Source organism: Melospiza melodia, chromosome 21 (genome assembly GCF_035770615.1).
Source record: "Melospiza melodia melodia isolate bMelMel2 chromosome 21, bMelMel2.pri, whole genome shotgun sequence".
Taxonomy (NCBI): domain Eukaryota; kingdom Metazoa; phylum Chordata; class Aves; order Passeriformes; family Passerellidae; genus Melospiza; species Melospiza melodia.
Genome location: NC_086214.1, coordinates 12,167,230 through 12,189,261, shown reverse-complemented (window position 1 = coordinate 12,189,261; position 22,032 = coordinate 12,167,230). Strand labels below are relative to the sequence as shown.

Below are 22,032 nucleotides of genomic sequence, written 5' to 3'. Positions count from 1 at the left end.
TTAAATCTCTCTCTCCTTAAAGAATATTGAAAGAAATTATTACATATTTTAAAGCAATTTCAATATATTGGAATTCAAATAATTCTGCTAATTTAGATTTCAGGATTTTTCTGGGAGGCACGAGCAGGGAGGAGCACTGATAACTGCAGGACAGGATTCAGAGGCTGACATTTATTTCTCACTCAATAGGATTTAATTTCACTTAAATATAGCCCTCAAGGAATGAAAGAATAAAATATTCAGTCCCTGACACCTTGGAGCTCTGAGCCTTCCCAGTGAGCAGTGCAAGCATGGATGGGATGATAAATACATGGCAGATTTTGCAAACACACACAGAGACATTTACTAAAACACTCTTCAGCTTCTTCCCAGAGTTATAAATCCATTTTCTCTTCTTTAATAAAGCCTCAGCAAACAATATTCCCAGAGAGTTGAAAACAGCACTGATCCCAGGGAGGATCTACTGACTGAGACAGGAGGAACAAACACATTTTGGCTGAGTGAAAAGAAACATATTCAGTGTCAAGCTCAAGGAAAGCAACTCAGACAGATAATTCCTGGGAGACAAATGATTCTGGCACCAGCAGAAAGAAGCAACATGAAAAACCTTTTCCAAGGTCATCTCTGGATGCACACCACCAGAAGGGGAAAGCCAGACTCATGGAAAATATTTAATCCATTGACACAAAGTCAGGTGAGTTCCAATATTCCCTGGCCATCAGAACATTATTTCTTGGAAATTCTCAACAGCAAGTGCTCAAGAGTTGATGTGAGGGTCATAGCCCACATGTGAAAGACAACACACGCACAAAAAAAAAAGCATTCTATTTAAATTAATTAAAATTGGTAACTAAATAGATTAGTTAAACTCAAAGTAGCAGGGAAAGACACAACACAGAGCAGAAAAAGAACAGGAAAATATAAATTGTGAAGGAAAAGGAAAATTGTCCAAAGGAAATGTGGACGAGTCCTGTGCAGCCTGATTTGACAATTGGTTGCATTACAGACAAACATCAGTGTGCAGTAGCATCACTGGAAATTCAGAAAGAAAATGATGATCATGGTTGCAGAACCTCTACATTAATAGCAATATATTAATTTCAAATAATGCAAGTAAATACTTATTTCTGTAACTATTTTCAATTTTTATCTGTCAAGTGATTTATGAAGTCAATATCCATGTGCCCAACAATGAATAGTGCAGTAAAGAGAATTTGGTTTCCACACAACGATTTAATTTTGATTTTTTGGAAGTGTAATATAGGTCTGTGCTTCAGAAATATTCAGTAACGATCTGTGTGAAATGCTTAAATAACATTTACAGCTCACATGCTCCATTTATTTTAACTTAAATTGTATCAAGCCACCACTACATTTAACTGGTGGTATCAGCATAAGCAACTATGCAACATCAACAAATGCAGTCAGCCACTACAATTATTTAATGGAATTAATGTCAGATGAATGTTCTTTTCTAACCCTCCAGGATACCTGTTTCAGTGCTCAGATAGAATAAAGCACTGTGAAATAGCCACATTTAATTCAGATTGTCAACAAGAGCAACATTAGGAAAACCCCAGCTGATGTCATGCTCTTCGTGGCATCTTTTCGACAACAAAGCCTGGATCCAAGATCTGACCACTCACAATTTCTAAACCAGCTTATAAAGCTAAATCCATGCAAACCCTTAATGGATCAGGATTTTATTTCCAGCGCTGCAAAAACTTTGGCTGTGGCCAAGTCTTATCAGCTCCGGTGGCAGCAGATTACAGGAGCTGTGCCATGGATCAGGGGCAGGCACTCCCAGCTTAAACCAATTACACACTTAGCACAAAGTTGTCAAACTGCAGAGCCATGCCAAAGCCTGACATGTCATTTCTGAAATGCTCACAAATTTTAAGGAGAGTTACACTGAATGGAGAGTCTGGGAAAATGGATGGTGGAAGGAGCAGGGTTTGGAAATCCAGATTTTAGTGGTGTGGAAATGAGGGATCCACACCAACTCAAGCTGCACCACTGCAGAATCTACTGGATTTTTACCAAAAGCCCACGTTCAAACTCCCCTGCATCCATTCATGGGCAGACAGATCTATTAAATTATTTGCCAGCTGGGAGTCATTTCTTTTACAATAAGCAGAGGAGTGAGAGGTAACTACAAAGCAATCCAGAGCTGTCCTAATTACTCCTTCCAGGCAGGAAAACGTGTGATAAAATGCATGTTTTGTGATTCCCTTCCCCTTTAGTGGCTCCAGCACTGTTAACCTGTAGCTTCTGATGGCCTTCCCCAATGCTCTAAACCTGGCAAAAAACCCCGAGACAGACAATCACTGTACAATTTAAGGCACATAATTAGCAATTATTTCATGCACACTTCACAATAATAATCTGTTACGTACTAAGGGGAAAGAAACATTAATGAGCTACTTCTGGTGCCGCTCTGTGTACTGTGTTTGCATAATAATGAGGCCCAATCTGCTGGAAAACACAGAAAGGACAAATTAATAAGGTCGTCATTTTTGTCTAATGATGCTTAATACAGTTGGAGCAATCTGCTCGAGACAAAAGACGGGCACTCAGACATAGCCGATTATGCATTCGCGTGGCAGCTGAAATCTTTATTAAACAGAATGATGAATCTGATTAACATGTGATAACAAATATACAGTCTGGGCCAGGGCCCTGGCACCTCCCGCCAGCTCTGCTCCAGCCCCTCTTTACCGAGGCTTTACTGAGATTGAGGTCACACTGCAATTCCCCATAGGCGCATTAAGATAAAAGTTTGCCAAATGTGGTAACGTGCTGAACAAAACAATATCCTGTTATATAAAAGCTACTGTCTCAACAGCTGACTGTCTAATCAGTGATAGCAACAACTCCTTAATAAGTTTAAAATTTTAATTGTGGGTTTCGGTCACCTTTTAACATATGAAGGATGATTTAGTACATTAGCTAAGCTACATCTTAAAGCCTGTGCTACCAAATATTCTAATTCTATATTCTAATATTCTAATTCCAAAGTACTGCCTTCTATTCCATTTCACAACACAATTCTGTTCCCAAAAAGGAATATATAATTATTTAGGGGACTAAAAAATACAATTACTCCTTAATTGTGGGTTTCAGTCGCCTTTTAACATATCAAGGATGATTTAGTACATTAGCTAAGCTACATCTTAAAGCTTGTGCTACCAAAATATTCTGTCTAATTCCAAAGAATTGCCTTCTATTCCATTTTACAATATAATTCTATTTGCAAAAAGGAATATGCAATTATTTAGGGGACTGAAAAATACAATTGCTCCTTAATAAGTTTAAAATTTTAATTGTGGGTTTTGGTCGCCTTTTAACAATTGAAGGATGATTTAGTGCATGAGCTAAGCCACATCTTAAAGCTTGTGCTACCAAAATATTCTCTCTAATTCCAAAGCACTGCCTTTTATTCCATTTCACAACACAATTCTATTCTCAAAAAGGAATATACAATTATTTAGGGGACTGAAAATGCAATTAACAAGGGTGTATATAATTACTTGTGGTGTTTTAAGCAGTACAAAAAATAATAATAATTTATGTGCCACTGATTTGGTATTAATGGAGGTTTCTAGGTCAGTGGGGAACACAGGATGTGATTGAATTTGTAGAAATGTAGCAGTAAATTTTAAGAATTCAATTTTCAATAGAAATAACTGATAAAAAAGGAGGTTTAAAAATGTAAATACAAAATTTGTTAATCCCACCTTAAATTTAAGTAATGAAAATACAGCATTGCCTCTTTAAAGAGTGACCAAATCTAGGAGTAAATAACAGCTCTTAAATGCAGGGGTTCTATTTTAAGCCTGCTTTGCTGGAGCAATGTGATTTCTATTAAATGAACAATTCCTTGCCTTGCAGAACCAACTGTAGCTGATTTACAGTCAGCCCATGACACGCAGCAATTGAAGATGCCACACGATACCTCAGGACAATGAACATGATTTACCACAGGCTGGGCAGCAGCAGGAACTAAAATGTTGATTTTATCTCCACAAATACATTGCTCAGCACCAGCAGGAGCTTGGATTCAAGAGTAGAGAACTGGGAGCTAAGATTGACTGAATCACAGCTTCTTCACTTGAATGCATCTGTGTCTGCTCTGGTAAATGATAGCACATCATAAATCATCATTTTCAGCTCCTTGCACTCATTCTGTGTGCCTTCATTCACATCAATATATTCCCAATTACAAGAACAACAGCCAGTGGTTTTAAAGATAGGAGGTGATAAAATTAAAGCTGTATTTACCTCTAGCATCATTCATCCCCAGCCCATCCTACCTTTGTAAATAAATATCATTATTTGCACACATAACATAAAATAAAATAAAATAAAATAAAATAAAATAAAATAAAATAAAATAAAATAAAATAAAATAAAATAAAATAAAATAAAATAAAATAAAATAAAATAAAATAAAATAAAAGTGGTTTCCTTCCCACCCCCCCCCCAATCCCACCTTCAGGTCACATGAATCTACCCTAAGGAGGGTCAGCCCCAAAGCAGAGATGGTTCCCCAGCTCTGAGGAAGATGATGGGATATGTTTTATGTGGAAGAAGATGGGATATGTTTTTCCTGACACAAAGCCATGCATTAAGAGATTAGATGTGTCTCTCCCAAAGCCATGAGCTCTCCCAGTGCCAGAGCTGGGGGGGTTCAGCCTCCTCCAGGCCCACAAGGTTCTGAGGTTTCTTTTTAGTGAATACAGAAAAAATAACAGAGAAGAATGGGAAGGGAAGAGACTCATTCAGAAAATCTGCTGGAGTATTTATATTATTATTATATATTATTTATAGCAGAGTATTTTTAGCTAAACACACCCAGAAGTTCAATCTACAGGTGGGCTGAGAAGAAAACACTGGTTTGTTTTAAATTTTTAAGTTAAACCCAGCTGATGCCATGTTTACACCTGATGGAAGAGCCACAAAAGGAGAGTTCAGAAGCTAAAACAAAAAATCAACTCATTCTACCTCAGAGGATCCCTTTATTTTCATATTCTGCCAGTACCAGTTCCCTCAGTGTAACATTTCATTATGTTTGATACAAAATGAATGCTGGAAATGCCATGAAATTTTCGTGGTGCTGTTTGAAATCCCAAAATTCATGGCAAATAATGCTTCACAATCCCTGTCCATCACCACACTGCCATACTCTGCATTTCAAACAGCCTGGACAGCTGATCCTGACACACACAGGCAAAACATGAGGATCATATTCAGCTTTTGGCAAAGATTCAGGCTCAAAAATCTCTCATTAAGCTCAACTGTCTTTATGTCCATGGAATAAATGAAGGAAAATGCAGAAGTGTCCTGGGCTTACCTGCACAGACCCCTCAGGATGGAGCCCACCCTCCACTTTTAAGAGAGAAATCCAGAATTTTCTCATCTAAATTTCAAAGGGTCCTATTGAGAATTCAGTTTGCTCACAGTGAAATACAATACCTAGAATAAATTTCTTCCTGTTGACTCCATTAAACCGTGTCCATGTTCATCCTTCAGGGGCTGATTAACTTCTTCTTTTTTAGTGCCAAAACTAACATAAAATTACATGTCTGAGAAGTCAAGTCTACAGCACTTGTGTAAATATGTTTTGTTCTGGTTTTCCTTTCATGAAAGACATGGATGGCTGCTATTTTCCCATCCCTTTTCAGATGTAATTCTACAGACATTGCAGCAAATTAGGCACAGACAAATATATTCAGTGACCTGAACTCAGTTACAACTATAATTTCAAATCTCTGTGGTAGAAATCAGATAATTTTATATGATTTATCTAAGTAAATATTCATTCTACCTTTTACAAAAATAGTATTTTAGTATTTCCTGTACAAATCATTCCATTCTAATTTTATTATACAAAATAAAGTGATCTGACTTACCCATGACTGCACTTTATTACTGAAGTGAGTAACCTCAGCTCCTATCAAAGGGCTTGGAGAAATGGACTGAAGGACACAGCTCCTGCACTGCAAGTAACTTGTCAGAGAAGATTCCTTCTCATTCCAAAGAGCATTTAAAGATAAACTGCCATTCAGGTCTTTCAAAAAGAAAGAAAAAGTGGTTTATAAAGGAATCAAGGGAGATTTTTAAAAGTCACTTTATCAGTTGCATTTCACACATTTCAAAGTGTCAGAAAGATTGGTAAAGAAGGCTCAGTCCTTGTGGCAAAATCACCTCTCATTGACTGTGCCAGCCTCACAGCCTGGATGGGCAGCAGAATTGCCCACATGTGAAATAAATTAATTTATTTTTGCTCTCTGTCACCTGAAGAAGCAAAGGGTTGCACAAGGCCTGGGCTGACAGCTGGAGTGATTTCCTGTCAAATCAGCAGTTCTGTTTAACCAAGGGTAAACTGGGAATTGTGGCCAATTCCTGGATTTAACTGGGAAGAAATGGAAAGGATTCTGTGCTCATTATCCTTTTCTTTTATTCTTCATCAGGATTTATGAAAGAACCCAACAAGTCTGGGAGTGCAGGGGACACTGGAGCTCCTTTCAGTGTTTGTTAAATGTGCAGAGCCCACAGAGCTCTGAGGAGGGAAAATCTCACCCAAAAGCTCCAAGGGAGGGGTGGCAAATTGTTGGTATTTAATTGAATTTAAAGCAAAAGGGCTTGACAAATGTTAGCTGGAATTCATCAGTGAGAACTTACCTTTCACTGGCATCTGATAAACCTTCAAAGTCTCTTTAAGGTGACCAAGACTGGCAGCATCTGAGATGACCAACATCACATTATCATCTTCTGAAATGGCCTCTAGCTTACACTTACAATTATTAATGGATTCTTTGCTTCTTATATTGGCATTTCTGAAGAGTTTCCAGATTATTTGCAGCTCACTATTACTGTAGCAAGCTTTTCTCAAAATTCCTATAATTTAAAAAGTGGGGTGTAAGACTTATATACACACATGGTTTTGAATACAGTACTGTTCAACCATGCTGCAAACTTTCCACATTTACAAGATGGGAATTTAGGCCCTGATCCAATACCCACTGCAGGCACTGAAAAGACTTCTATTGCTGTAAATGGCCCTTGGAAGAAGGCCTTCTTTAAATTTTTTAATGTGTCCAAAATTTACTTTTCAACAGATAATTTTCCCCTTGTTATTACTCCCAAATCGACCGGCGAGCTTGAATCCACTTTGAATAAAGCCATTTATTTTTTAATTTTCAGATTTTTTAACTTTCCTCAATCAACTGGCATCTGAGATTCAGTTTAAACAACATAAAACTCCTTGCAGACAACAGCCACCCTAACATTCAGACATTCTGCAGCCCAGAATGCTTCTCCTGAGCCCTGGGGTTCCACCACAGATTTGATGATGTTGATAAATTCAGGGAGGGAATGAAAGTTCCTGATGAGATCACCCAAATCTTAAAGGTTCTTTATGAAAACAGGGAGGCAAGGAGTGACCTGGACCTGCCCACTGTGGAGTTTCCCCTCTGGTCTGGGTTGAATAGGTGCAGAAAATGGAAAATCTCCCATTGTCCCCCAGGCACAGGTTTGGTTGGCTGAAGAGATTTTTGTCCTTTCTTGGTTTCATCAGCTCCACACTGTTTAAGCATGAAGCATCTCTAATTTGCATGGAACTGATGAGAATATCTTGTAATTAGGTCATTATCACAACGGCCCAGTGGCCTGAAGATGAAGTTTATTTTTAAATAAATAGAATTGCTGTTATTTTATCAGCCTTTAGACATTCCCAAATTAAAGTGCCTCACAGAAACACAAAGAATTCCCACAAGCAGCTCATCCCCACTATGTACAACAGAATAAAAGCAAATTAAGGTAGGTCACACACTGAAGAATAGCAGTGCCATTATTTCAGGCAGACTTTTGATAGTTCCATGCACTGGATTCACTGAGTTACTGTGCCAGGGTATTACCAAACTTCTCACATAAACTGGGAGCAAATTAACACCTAATCCTGGGAAGGAACAAGCCAAATGAAAGGGCCACTATGCTCCAAATAATTCCTTCAGCCTCCCACAATGGCAGCAGGAGCTGCCTTCAGTTAACTCTCTAATATCAGATTGAAGCTCAACACAGGTCAGTGTGGCAGGACCTGAATCAAGAAAACTGCCAGAAAAAAATTATTTATTTTAAATAATTGTTCTTGTCACAACTCCCTTCTCTGCCCTCCAAGGCTTTCTGCAGGTCTCATTTATCCAGATGGAGAAATGAAGCAATTATTCTAAAATATCCCTCCAGCATCCCAAAGTGGGAAAGCAAAAGGGTGGATGAGAAATCCCACCCTTCCCAATGAAATAACTGATCTTACCCTGAGCTTTGGGCAGGATTTCAGCTCCACACACAACACAGTGAAGTCCTTTCCTGCAAGGCTGCTTGTGTGCTTCCTTCTAGCAAGGCAATGCACAAATTTGTGTGAATACTGGTTTGCATACAGCAACTATGCAGATTGAAGCATTTAAATATAAATAAGTTATATTATAAATAAATTCAATATATCCAAACTGCTTCAGAGAAATACAGTACTTGAAATACTCAAAGGTTATCATTTATATCAGTTAATAATTCAATATACACCATGCTAAAAGTGTATTTAAATAGAAAAATGTCATAAAATAAGAGGGATTTTACAGCCTATAACACTGCAGGTTATCAAATTGTTGGGAATGTTGAAAGGAGCCTGGCATGGTTGGTGCCTTTGTGTTTCCCATGAAAAACAAAGGTTGAGTGTGTCAACCAGAGCTCTGCAGATCAGGAAGAAACAATTTCATTGTGTTATTTCACTTGAAAAATGATATAATAAATTATTCTCCATTCCCCTGCACCCTGGCCCTCAGCAGCCCCTCAGCACAGGAATTTCATCCATGGTACCTTTCTCTCTCTGGAGGAGCCACTTTGCCTAAGGGCAGCTTTCCTTCTGCTGCATCTCCTCTGAACTTTCAATCCTTCAATAAATTCAACATTTTGTTAGTATTTTAGGCAACAGAGATCATACTGAGGTGTTATATCAAAGTAGGAAAAGCATTTTCAATATTTTAGCCTTGATAGATGTGATAAATCCAAATAAATAATTCCAGGAAATTCAGTATATTGATTTCACTTCCCTTCTATCTGCAGGCTGGGCAGCATTTAATTCTGAGAACTACCATAAATATATTATCTCTAACATATCAAACAGCACAGTTATTAAATAGAAAGACAAATTCAGGATGAATTTACACCACAAGAAACACTCCACCCCTTACCTTCCAAACACAAAGGGGATTTATCCACCTGTTGATTTGAGCTTTTAGAGGATAAATTTTTTCCAGAAATCACAGTAACAAGTGCTGATGTTTCAATACATATTTGAGAAGTAATGGTTAATTTGATATAAAGTTGAAATGGGTGTGATTTGACACAGAGCAGGCCCTGCCTTAAAGGATTTCTGATCAAAGGAAGAGGCACCACAGCTCAAGAAAGGAACAATCTGCTCCAGACAAGGAAAAGGAGATGGATTTTCTTCTTTTTTTTTTGAATGTTATGGATTTAAAGACAGACAAATCTCCTGAAAGACAAATAAGAGGCTGTGGGCCCCTGGATGAGCAGACAAGTCACAAAGCTTAAGTGATTTCTGTTATCTGTTCAGACACACAAAATGCACAAAGGGTTTGGGGCAGAAGATTTGCTTTAGGAAAACTGAGAATCAAACCCAGGGACAGCTCTAGAGACCAGGAACCAACAGGAACTTCAGCATTATTTCAACAGAAATGAAAAATATTTCTCTGTAGATGTGTCAGAGGTTTCCAATCCTGATACCAACAGGAACTTCAGCATTATTTCAATAGAAATGAAGAATATTTCCCTGTAGATGTGTCAGAGGTTTCCAATACTGATACCAACAGGAACTTCAGCATTATTTCAACAGAAATGAGGAATATTTCTCTTTAGATGTGTCAGAGGTTTTCAATACTGGAATTTCTGCCCTATTAACTAAACCAAACCTGTCAGTGAAATCCAGGACTGAAATTCAACGAAACTTGGTCATCAATATTGCAAAAATTGAACTAAAAGCCTTATGCCAAATACTGCCTGTTGTAGAAATTCTAGTGTTCTTCCCATTCTTGCAAACTGTCCGATTTCATAAAGATGAATTTATTTTATAAAGACACAATTTAAATCCTGTTGATCTGAGCATGTTCACAGCTCTGTAGGGATGGACTCGAAATGTTATTTAGATGAACTTCTATGGAAAAGGACCAGTTAATAACTTCATTTCTACTCTCAAACAAAAAGTATCAACACATATGAACCAATCTTTAGATGGCAAAAATCCTGCATCTTCATATCAATGTAAGATGGCAATGAAGAATATTTTCTTAAAAAGTCATTATGTTTTATTACAGAAAAATCCTGGCTCTTTTCATTGCAGAAAATGAAAGAAACATTAAAATACAAAAAAAAAAAAAAAATAGAGTGGGCAAGATTCAAGACCTTTGTGTACAATTTACATTTTATATGTTACATGTAAAAAGTGCTTGTAGGACATACAAATTAGAACAGGTTTTGACATGAATAAACACAGAATCCAAGCAACAGAAATGAGATCTTCTCACAAAAGGAAAACTTAAAGAAATCTCAAATTTTTCTCTGAAGAAGCTTCTCATCTTCATCAAATATCAAAATGTGCACAGCTCCTGCTGGACATTTTGATGAAAGAAATTGGAAGGAATCAAAGAACTGGAAAATAAACCTGTTTTGGTATTTAGGCTCCATCTGTCTATGACCTGATCTGCAAAGATGCTGTTCTTCATGTTTTACTAAAAAACCCCAATCTAACAAATGCAGAAAACCTTATTTGGTTACATGGGTATTTGGCTTTCTGAAGAAAACCCCAATTATTTGACTGTATTTAATGATGGAATAATTAAATCTGTAATGGATAAACCAATAATTCCAGGTCAGATCCTACTTGGGTTTCTATTCAGAATTTCCAGACATGATGTTCTCCAGCCATGAAGTCAGGATGAGGAAACTTCATCCTATCTCTAGAAAACTGCAGATGGCAAACCTCCCCCAGAGAAAACCCCAAGATAAAATGAGGAATGGAGCCTGAGGGAAGCTTCTGTTCCATGAGGACAAGGAAGGTGCAGCTGCCCCGTGGTGTTTTGAGGGCTGCTCACCCCAATCCCCACAGGAGCTGTCACCAGGCGCCACCACTGCCCAGCAGAGAGGAGGACACACCTTTATTTCTGGATCTGGAGAGGCTGATTTTCCTTTTTGGGGTGCTCATGTCCTGAGCTGCTCCCTGCTGTGCTCCTGCAGCCCCAGCTGTGCTGTCCCTGCTCCTCACACCCTCCATGCTGCCATGGGGGCTCCTGCCAGCCCCAGCTGTTCCAGCCCCATTCTGGGCTCCTGAGGTGCTGGTGGCAACAGGAGCAGCAGGGACTGTGGGGTTCCCACATTCCCCCCAAATCCCAGTGCTGGGACAGGCTGGCACTGGGGGCTCAGTTCTCTGCTCCTCTGGGTCTGCATCATCATACAGTTCTGGGGTGAAGTAAATGCTCTCATCCTCATCCTCATCCCCATCTAATGCTGAAGGCTCAGCTCTCCCTGCTGCTGGAGGGAGCTCCCTGCAGGGCCCAGCTCCAGGATGGCCTTCAGCACCTGGGGCCAGAGCACTCTGAACTGAAACATGGCTTGTTTCCAAACATGATTCTGCTGCACTGGGTCTGTGCTCTGCAATTAATGCTGATTGGCATTGATTGGGATGATCAATAAGGTCCCTGGGCCCGTTCACACACTGCTGGCTGCTGCTCCCTGTGGCCCTGCAGTTCTGGGCTGCAGGAGTTGAAGTCAGAGGCTCAGGGCAGCATTTCTCCTCCACACCATCAGCACTGCTCCAACCATTCATTTCTTCTCTCTCTGCTTTGATTGCTGCCATTTTGGGGGGGCAGTCCATGTGTGTCCTTCTCTGTTTTACGTGGTGGGAATGGCTCTCTACATCAACTTTCTGCTCACCTGTGACAAATCACAAAACATAAATTAATTGTATCTGATTTACAGCATGTTTAGCACATCAGAATTACCACTGTTTCAGAAGGTTTACAGTGATTTTAGAACATTCATTAAAAAAAATAATACAAACAAAAGCCCAGATGTTGTAACTATCCTTGTCCATGAACTGTCTTAATTAAATAAATAAACAGGCACATAAAGGTAGAGTATGACTGGATTGAAATTTGTAATCTTTATTATTGTGCTCGTTCTTGATTGAAATGAAATCAGAACCTTTCCTAAAATTTAGGGATGGATTTTACTTGTGGAGCTGGAACCAGAGGAGATCACATGCAAGGTGTCTCACAGCAATGCCCAAACAACAGATGTAGCTTGAACCAGGGATCAACTTGCACTAATGCCAATCTTGATGTGTTTCAAATATATTTTAAATTATCTTCACAGTGTTCAATGGAAAAAGAAATTAAAATGAAACCATTTTTGATTGTACTATAAACTTATCAAAGATTACTCTTTTAAGACAACCAGATGGAACAAGAATTAATTTCAGTCTGTTGAGCACAGCTCCTCCACATTTGTGAATAATTATCATTTTCCACTATAGCACTTCTGTAATTTTAAAAAACCATTTGTTTCCTCCAGAAAAGATTCAAGTCCCCATTTGAAACTGCCAGTAGAAATGAACATACATTGTTTGACTTTGTTTACAGCTGCCATGCTGTCACTTGGCTGATCCCCTGCTGCGGGATGAACTGAGCCGACGGTTGCAGTAAAATGAACTTCTGGGTCCAAATTCTGCTCCTGACTTGTGGCAGGAACATCAGGGGACAGAGGAGTGCTGTTCTCCTGTGGGGAGCCCTGGGAGAGGTGGCAGGGCTGTGCAGGGAGCTCAGAGCTGGGCTCTGGCCAGGGCTCCCCGTGGCTCTGGTTGCGGAGGGCGAAGGCGCGCAGGGAGCGCAGGGCGCTGCCGAAGGAGCCGTGGTGCTGCACCTGCTGCCGGATCCACTTGGACAGCCCTGGGGGCACAAACACCTTAGTGCAAAGCATCAGCATCTTCCACCAAAATAACAGCCCCTTACACCAAAATATCAACTCGTTACTCCCCAAAATATCAACTCCTTACTCGCCAAAATATCAACTCCTTACTCCAAAATATCAACTCCTTACTCCCCAAAATATCAACAACTTCAAAACATCAACGCCTCACTCCAAAATAACAACATATCCAAAATATCAGCACCTTACTCCAAAATATCAACAACTTACTCCAAAATATCAACAACTTAAAAATAACAGCACCTTGCTCCAAAATAACAGCACCTTACACCAAAATAACAACATATCCAAAATATCAGCACCTTACTCCACAATATCAACAACTTACTCCAAAATATCAACAATTCTAAAATATCAGCACCTGACACCAAACTATCAGCACCTGACTCCCAAATATCAACTCCTTACTACAAAATGTCAGCACTGTACTCCAAAATAGCAGCATCTTACTCCACAACAACAGCACCTTACTCCAAAATAACAACATATCCAAAATATCAGCGCCTTACTCCAAACTATCAGCACCTTGCTCCAAAATAACAGCACCCCAAAATATCAACTCCTTACTCCAAAATATCAGCACCTGTCCAGGCATTTCCCAGCACCCCAAAGTGGAGCAGCTCTCTGGCCACAAACACCATTTCCCAGGCAGTGTTTCTCACAGTGTTCTGGGAGAGGCTCAGAGGAAAGGATGAGGAACAATTCTTATCTGAACCTGCTGTTAACACCTGGTGCTGTGAACATGTGCAATGTGCTGTGGAGATTTGTTCATCAAAGGGTGCTTCATTAATTAGCCAGTGGTGATGTGTTTGAAGTAAAGGACCAATGAGGTCCACGTGTATCTAACAGTCTAGAAACAAACAATGGGTTCCTTAATAAAGAATTATTGATCAACCTTCTGTAATATATAAAATAAAGCACACTAATATTCAACAGGCAATCAAACCACTTAATTCATTGGAATCTATGCCATTTATTGATCAACCTTCATACACAGAGTCTATGCTAATTATTGCTCAACCTTCTGTAATACATGGAGTCTCTGCTAATTATTACCTGGCCAGGGACCTGTTACAACGATACCCTAAGAGTGCAAGTGGATTTGTGCAGGTAGAGCCTCAGAGATTTCAAGAATTTGCTCATGAAGCTACAACAATTGCTCCTTTCCAGGGCTGGGAATTTGATTTATTCAATGGCAGTATTCTGATAAGCAAACTAAAAATATCCTTCTTTTTCTACTAAAAGCCTATTCCTTCTTCACTAGTCTTCTTTTTAGGCTCAAACTGCTGCCTTGCACAAACATCTTTATTTTTCTTTTTTGCCTGGCTATTCATTCTGCTTGTTACCATGAATTATTTAAAAGTGGCTCACACAGAGTGCAGCTATTTATTGTCATATTAACAGGGTCTGATAAAAATTTGAATATAATCAAGCTTTTTACAACTTTGTGCTAGATTAAGTAACAGTAACTCAAAGAATCACAACTGTTCTACAACCACAGATTTTATTATAACCTGCTCCTATCAAAACAAAATATTAAATATCAGATGTCTTGAGCATAACAGCTTTTTAGATTATATTGGAGCACACAGGAGTCAGTAAAAACTGACTGCCTCGATTTTAGAAAGTGTTTTTGAACCCATTTAAATATTCTTTGTGTATCAATTAAAAAACAAAACAAAACAACCCAAACCCACATCAACAGAGAATTTCACTCTTTTGTGAAGTTTTACTTTTTAGAGAAAGAAATCTTACCAAGCGTTGAGCATCTGGATTATTTGTGCTCCTATATGAATTTCTAGTGCTTCCTTCAATAATTTCAATGTATTTTTAGTGCATCGAGAAGGAGCAGGACTCAACTGCAGCAGCTGAGCTCCACCTGCTGACTGAGCCCAGCATGGGCTGCTGAGCTCAGCTCTGCCCAGCAAAAAGGGCAGGACCAAAGCTGAAAACACATTCCTAAGCACTTTATTTTCTACTTTTTATTTTTTAAAAGGTTGTGTGCAGCATCTGTTTTACTTCACCTGCATTTATTTCTACCCAGTATAAAACTACAAACAGCAATCCCTTGTTGTATATTGAATATTCAGCAGTTCAATGTCTGTTCCATGGCTGGGGCACATTCTGACCCTTCCTATCACCTGTATTTGTACAGCCACATTTCTGTAATTCAGAGTTTTCAGTATTTTTCTATATTAGGAGGAAGATTTTTACCTCTTACCAGAAGATTTTTACCTCTTACCAGATATGTATTTATTGGGGTTCCTCCTGAAGCGGTCGTCAACCAAAATAAGAGCCCCCCAGTCATTCCTGTGCCTTATACACCTAGAAGTGAGGGGGGAAAAGAGGATTTATGTAATTAGAGAGCACACAGCAAAAATCTGTGGGAATTGGGAAAAAGGAATTGCTCTGAGTCAGCTAGAATATGCAAAGTTATACAGGAATGATCTGCTAGTGGATGCACCAAAAATTATTATGGATGTCGTGGAAGCTTCATATTCCTTCAGCTGCTGAATGTACATGGAAACAGCTAAATTAAAAATAAACCACAGAAATATTCAACAGCCAATCAAACCACATAATTTATTTTCCACTCTCAACTGGGCAGTGTAAATATTACAGAGCTTCCTGTATGGAATGTTCTGGTTTTATCAAAATCCTTCCCCACACCTCAGGTTAGCAAGGGCTTTGGCTCATGGTTTGATAAGGAATTTGTACCTTTGTGTCAGAATGGAAGCCTATTTTCTCCATTTTAGACCACCCAAATAATAAATTAAACAATAAGTAACTGTCACTAAAACTTGATTTAAGTTCAAGCTGATTTATTCCACAACTGAGAGCTTTCTTTACCTATTTAATTAATGCTCTTTGATTCCAAAGAGGAATTTAAGAAATCAGGCCTGTAACAACAAGAATCCACAAGGAGATTTCCTAATGTTACAATTTCTCTCAATTTTCTCTCTAAGCCTTCATTTATGTCATCACATTTGCATTAGGACTAATTCAAATCAGAGGAGTTTTCCAGCTGATGTTTCTGTGCCTCTGTAGCCATGACAGATGCACCTACAACAGATATGGATGACAGCTCTAATCTTTATTTATGTGATAAATTTTGTTGAAGGAGGATGAATTAATTCTACCTTGTTAATGACATTTGGGGGAATTTTTCCATCTAGGAAATGGAAGCTGTACCACTTCTTCTAAATCTGGGAGGAGATCAGTGAGCACAATAATTGAATTGACCTTTTGCAAAGGTCTGAAAAACCCCACTGCTATTTCTCCCTTTCAAAAATACTTGTAGGCAAAATATCAAACAATTTCCTGAGCCCAGTGAGAGTGTGAACAATTAGTGCATTGGAAAAGTCCTGAGGATCCTCATTTGCTTTAAAGCTCAGAAAATATTTGTCTCTGCTTGTGCTTTTTTTTTCTCCTGTATATCTTGACTATGAGCAATCAAACTTCAACGAAATTGAAGTGGGTTCTGAATGTAAAATAAAATCTGAATTATAACAATGCACAACAGGCTGAAAAGCAGAGAACTGTCAGCACAGAGCAGCTCAAGAGACAAAATTTGCAATATGAGAACTTTGGCCTTACTTACCCCTTTGTGCTAAAAGTGGGGAATAAATCCTTAAAGATCTCCCTAAAAAAAAGTTCTACAAATTTCTATAGTTTTAGTTATGTTTATCTCACCTTCCCAGGGCTTGGTTGAGAGCTCTGTAAGCTTGGATTTCATACCACTGACTCCCTGATAAAAGGCCTCTTGTACTTTTGTGCTGGTCATTGTACTTCCTCTTTAATTCAACCTAAGGAGGAAACCATAAAATATTTGGTTTATTAATGCTGTTGAAAAGAAGATATTCTAAAAGGGGAAAACAAGCAAACAGTGATTAAATCAGAGAATATATAAACTGTGCTTCAGTGTTTCAACTCTAAATTTTGTACACTAACCAATTCTGGCTTCTGAAATTGCCCTCAGCTGTGATCTGTTCCAATAATTTCAATGTATTGACATGAGCACCACACACTCATCCAAAGCCCTGTGCCAGTGAGAGGAGGATAAACTGTTCAGACAGGTGAAAAACCCCAAACCAGGGACAGGTACAGACTCCAAACCCAGATTTATTGGCTCTTCCACAAAGAATTCCCCACTGGAGCTCTCCCTTGTCACCAAAGCCACTCCTCATCCCCAGCTGGGACCAGACCCTGCTTTCCCCATGAGGGTTCAGCAAATTCAACTTTTCCTCCTCAACAGAGCTGCAAAAAGCTCTGGGGACAGAGGGGCTCTGCCAAGGAGCAGCACTCAGTGACACCAAGCAAAATTCCAGTTTGGCATCAGCTCCTGAGGTCTGGAAATGTTTCACTGCAGAGCATGGGAGATCAGGCAGGGAAAAACATGTTCCCCTTTTTAAAACTCATCCCTGATGCTTCAGAACCTGGAATGAACTGCCCAAGAAATCCCTTCCCAATCAGGATAACCACACACAAAGCCTGGTCTGAACTGGAACAATTTGCATTAGAACATTATATCAAAGGTTTTATTATTATTATTCAGCCAGGGGAAATGAATTATTATTTTTTTAAACAAGCATAAAACTACCCCAAAAAGGGTCTTTCTGCTGCTCTTTTGTGCAGTATTAACCTTTCTGAACTGACAAGTGAAAGGACACGCTTCAGGAGAGAAACCAGCAGACTTCTAACCTCTTCTGACAGGTAACTTTCAAGTTGCATTTGGATAAGAAATTTTATTTTATGTACTTATGCCCTTTAAATTGCCTGTCAAATTTACAAATTCAATCTTTACAGCCAGAAAATAAATTCAGTTTGATTTCACAGATTTAATATTTGTTCCAGTCACTCAGAATTTACTGACTGGCATGTGAGGTTTCCTTTTTAATTTTCCAAAGAGAAGATGATTTCTTCTGAATGGCCTATGAACATTAAACCATTCCTTAAAAAGGAACTTGGCTTTATCTGTGCATTTCTACAAACTGAAATACTAGCTGGAGAAGGAAAAGGGTACTGCTCACCTCTGGAAATGAGGAATGATGATGGAAAAGTTCACTGAAGCCTTTAAAACATAACCATTGACAATATTCTTCTGTGTGTGTTTTACATCTGTCTTCTAGTCCTGGCCAGTTTTATAACAATTTATTTTTTGGGAGAATTGTGTTTTCAGTAAGATTTTGGCCATTTGGAACCAGTGGAGGTTTACCAGCCCCTCACTTTGCCAGCAGCCTGTGCAAGCAGTGTTGGGATAAGTGTTCCTGTGTCTTATGTGAAAAATGACATTATTTTTAAATACCTGCATAAAGTCACTGAAGTACCAGTAAAATGCAAACCAGTCAGATCATCTAAATAAAATACAATATTTCTATATTCTTCTAATACATGTCAGTGTTATCAGGTTTACTGCTAGTATGCACACCAAAGACATCTCATTGCTCAAATGATATAAACCCCAATTTTTAATACAAAACCCCATTAGTTTGGGGGGGTTTAACCCCAATCCCTTCCTCTAATGGTGTAACATATCTCCAAAACTTCCTTCTATTAATTTTAAAAGAGTTACCAGAAAAGAAGCATTGTGTTTTGTGCCTGCAGAGCTCCTGCCTCAGCAGAGATGGGAGCTCAGTGTGCAGGGGGATGTCACAGACACATTTTATGAACAATTCTTCCCTTAGGATTTTTCCTCCTGAGAAGCTGAAAGGCCTCAGGAACAAAATGTAAACAATGGTTATCTGCTGCTGTGGAATGCAACAGGTGCATCTGGGATTGGTCTCATGTGGTTGTTGCTAATTAATGGCCAATCACAGTCAGCTGGCTTGGACTCTGTCTGAGACACAAGTTTTTGTTATGATTCTTTCTTTTTCTATTCTTAGCCAGCCTTCTGATGAAATCCTTTCTTCTATTATTTTAGTATAGTTTTAATGTAATATATATCATGAAATAACAAATCAGCCTTCTGAAACACGGAGTCAGATCCTCATCTCTTCCCTCATCCTCAGACCCCTGTGAGGGGGAGGCTGTGCAGGTAAAAGGCCAGAGCCTGTCATTTCCATGCAATCAGAATCTATTTCATTGTGGACCTGCTGCATTCCCCCCCATCAATTCCAGGCCAGATTCAAGCTGACATGTTACATATGTGAAAAAGGCAGTGCCTCCTGCTAGCAAATCTGCACAACGTGCAGGAAAGCACAGGCTAGAAGGGATTAGTTAAAATGTCAAAAGACAGCCTTTTACTTTTACCTGTTCATCCTTAAAAACATCCTCCCAGCTCTGGGGCAGGATTTGCAGACAAAGAGCTGCACAAGGCCCCTGGCAAGCTGTGCCATGCTGTAGCTGTCACCCAGATTAGCTTTGATCTGTGTGGGAGGTCACGGGCACAGCCACGCTCGCTGCCAGCTCCCCGTCCACCTGCACACCCCTCCTGCTCCAAGGCTTCATTACCCTGACATCCTTCACTCTGCCACGGCAGCTGGGAAACAGCAGCCAAAAATGATAAATGCCATGAACAATTCTGGCTTTTTTAAGGATTGGAAAGATACTTGGAGGCAGTTTGTGCTACAGCTCAAGTGGATTTTTCAAACAGAATTAGCGATGGAGGTTTTTCTGCACTGACAACAATATTAAATGACATTTGTTACATTAGATTTTAAGTTACCTGTGGTGATATTTCTTCACATGAAGAAATTCAGACTTATTCAGGATATAAATGGATTTATACTGTGGTGACCACGGATTATATGAGTTAGTTCACAGCACAAAGCTGAGAAGAGCAACTCAAAAACTACAGCTTGGTTTTGACCCCAAAAATAACCTTGGACCCCCAAAAATACAGCTTGGTTTTGACCCCCAAAATAACCTTGGACCCCCAAAAATACAGCTTGGTTTTGACCCCCAAAATAACCTTGGATCCTCAAAAATACAGCTTGGTTTTGACCCCAAAAATCCACACACAGAACCTGCAGCCTTGGAGCGACACACCAGGCTGAACCAGGTTTATTCAGAATACACAAACAGTATTTAAAGCAAGGTATACAAATACCAATCTATGAAGGACTAATTATGGACTAATTATTTCTAGAGAAAAATCAGTCAGGATACTGTAAAATGATTTATCCATTTACAACAACATTAAATGACATTTGCTACATTAGATTTTAAAATAAGTTACCTGTGGTGATATTCCTTCACATGAAGAAATTCAGACTTATTCAGGATATAAATGGATTTATACTGTGGTGACCATGGATTATATGAGTTAGTTCACAGCACATAGCTGAGAAGATCAACTCAAAAACTACAGCTTGGTTTTGACCCCCAAAATAACCTGCAAATTCACACAGAACCTGCAGCCTTGGAGCAACACACCAGGCTGAACCAGGTTTATTCAGAATACACAACAGTACTTAAAGCCAGGGGCACAAATACCAATCTATGATGGACTAATTATTTCTAAAGAAACATCAATCAGGATACTGTAAACTGATTTATCAGTGCAGTACCACGACATGAAGGCTGAATGGGCTAAGCCCATTTGTTTATTTTGTGTAATTTAACTCAGCAACATGATCTGTGCTTGGTTTTGCTTCACCTGGCAAAGTTTTGAGGGTTATTTTTAATGCATTACTTCACTGGACCAAATGCAAACTTTGCTTTTTAAGAACAAATTTTGTTTTGTTTAGCAAGTCAGGCCTGTTCTTTGATAGGACATCACAAACATCCCCAGGTGCTTGCTCTGGTAGGTGAAGGAAGAGAAAAGAGCAGGAAAAGGCCAACAGAGCTGGGGCTGTGTCCCTGCATGGGCAGGTGGAGGTGGCACAGCCACACCTGGATCAGCTCCTGCCCTTCCCTCCCCTCCATGGAAGGAAAAACCAGCAAATGGATAGAAACATTTTCTGCCATTCCACTAACTTGTTTCTCTGGTTTGATGAGAGGAAAAATAGTAATGAAAGCAAAGACATTGCTCACATCATCCAAAAAACTTTTTAAAGTTACATTCATGTTTAACATCTCTAATTCCCCACGTCTTACAAAACAAACAAGCAGAGAAAATAGCAGGTGGTCACTCCCTGCTTCCATCCCAAAAAAGACATAAAAATGTTTTTTAAGCAAATCTCCCATCCTAAAAAATCTCCTGTGTCCACTGAGAGTCTCTCTTCCACCTGAAATAGCAATAATTAGAATTTTGCAGGAACACTTGCCATCTACTTTCCTCCTGACCAATGCCAAGGAACCATAAAAGTTTGTGAGTGCAGGAAAGTTAAAACATGAAAAGCCATTTCTTTTCTCTTACATCTGAAAATTCTTCAATAGAAGCAGCACTGAACAGGGCAGCACTTCACTCACTTCAACAGCAGCAACGAGGGCTGGGGGTTTAACACAAATAATGCACAAGGAAAGGCCTGGCTGAGTCACAGAACAAGCTTCAAACTCCCCACTCCTCCCAGCCATGTCTAAACACAAAATTCCCATTTCTGAACCCACAGGAGAAAGATATTATGGCAGGATTTTATCTTTGAATGCTCCAAACATTCCAAGTGCAGCGTTAATATATAAATAATATGAAATAAGCAATTTTTTATTAGCTGAATTTTACCAAACTAGATCCTGCCAATTACAATAATTTATTAAGGTCATTCTAACGAGTTCTTTGAACTAAATAAGGTCACTAGACATGAATATAACACTTTTATTTTCACATAGAAATACTGCATTTCCTCATAAAAGCCCCCAAACTGCCAATGAGACACGATCAATATTTGTACTGCTCAATTATCATCAGGATGCTGCCACACAGAAATTGCTCAGGTGACCTTTTCTGCCTGAACATTTCTGTGTACACTTATCAAAACTGCCTTCCTTGGATAACACTGAATAAAAAAGGAATCATTCCAGACTTGCTCTGTCTCACAGGGAACATGGAAATATATTGGGATTGAACAGTGCAGTGTGAATGGGGATATAATCAAA

General features: G+C 39.1%; 1 protein-coding gene and 1 long non-coding RNA gene across 3 annotated transcripts in view; both read right to left on the bottom strand.

The window, feature by feature from the left end:
* The window catches only part of LOC134427706 (uncharacterized), a 44,620-nt gene extending 34,791 nt beyond the window's left edge, over positions 1–9,829 (bottom strand). Inside the window, exons 1-3 of the long non-coding RNA XR_010030218.1 lie at positions 8,315–9,829; positions 6,685–6,900; positions 5,913–6,070 (exon numbers count right to left, since the gene is read on the bottom strand). This is a non-coding gene — a long non-coding RNA (uncharacterized LOC134427706). The remainder of the gene's footprint in view (positions 1–5,912; positions 6,071–6,684; positions 6,901–8,314) is intronic.
* Positions 9,830–10,356: 527 nt separating this feature from the next.
* The window catches only part of BRIP1 (BRCA1 interacting helicase 1), a 48,641-nt gene continuing 36,965 nt past the window's right edge, over positions 10,357–22,032 (bottom strand). For both annotated transcript variants that reach the window (XM_063173765.1, XM_063173766.1), the window contains exons 17-20: positions 16,750–16,862; positions 15,299–15,381; positions 12,690–13,016; positions 10,357–12,003 (exon numbers count right to left, since the gene is read on the bottom strand). In XM_063173765.1, coding sequence (XP_063029835.1) covers positions 11,186–12,003; positions 12,690–13,016; positions 15,299–15,381; positions 16,750–16,862 — 1,341 coding nt within the window. In that variant the 3' untranslated portion in view covers positions 10,357–11,185. The remainder of the gene's footprint in view (positions 12,004–12,689; positions 13,017–15,298; positions 15,382–16,749; positions 16,863–22,032) is intronic.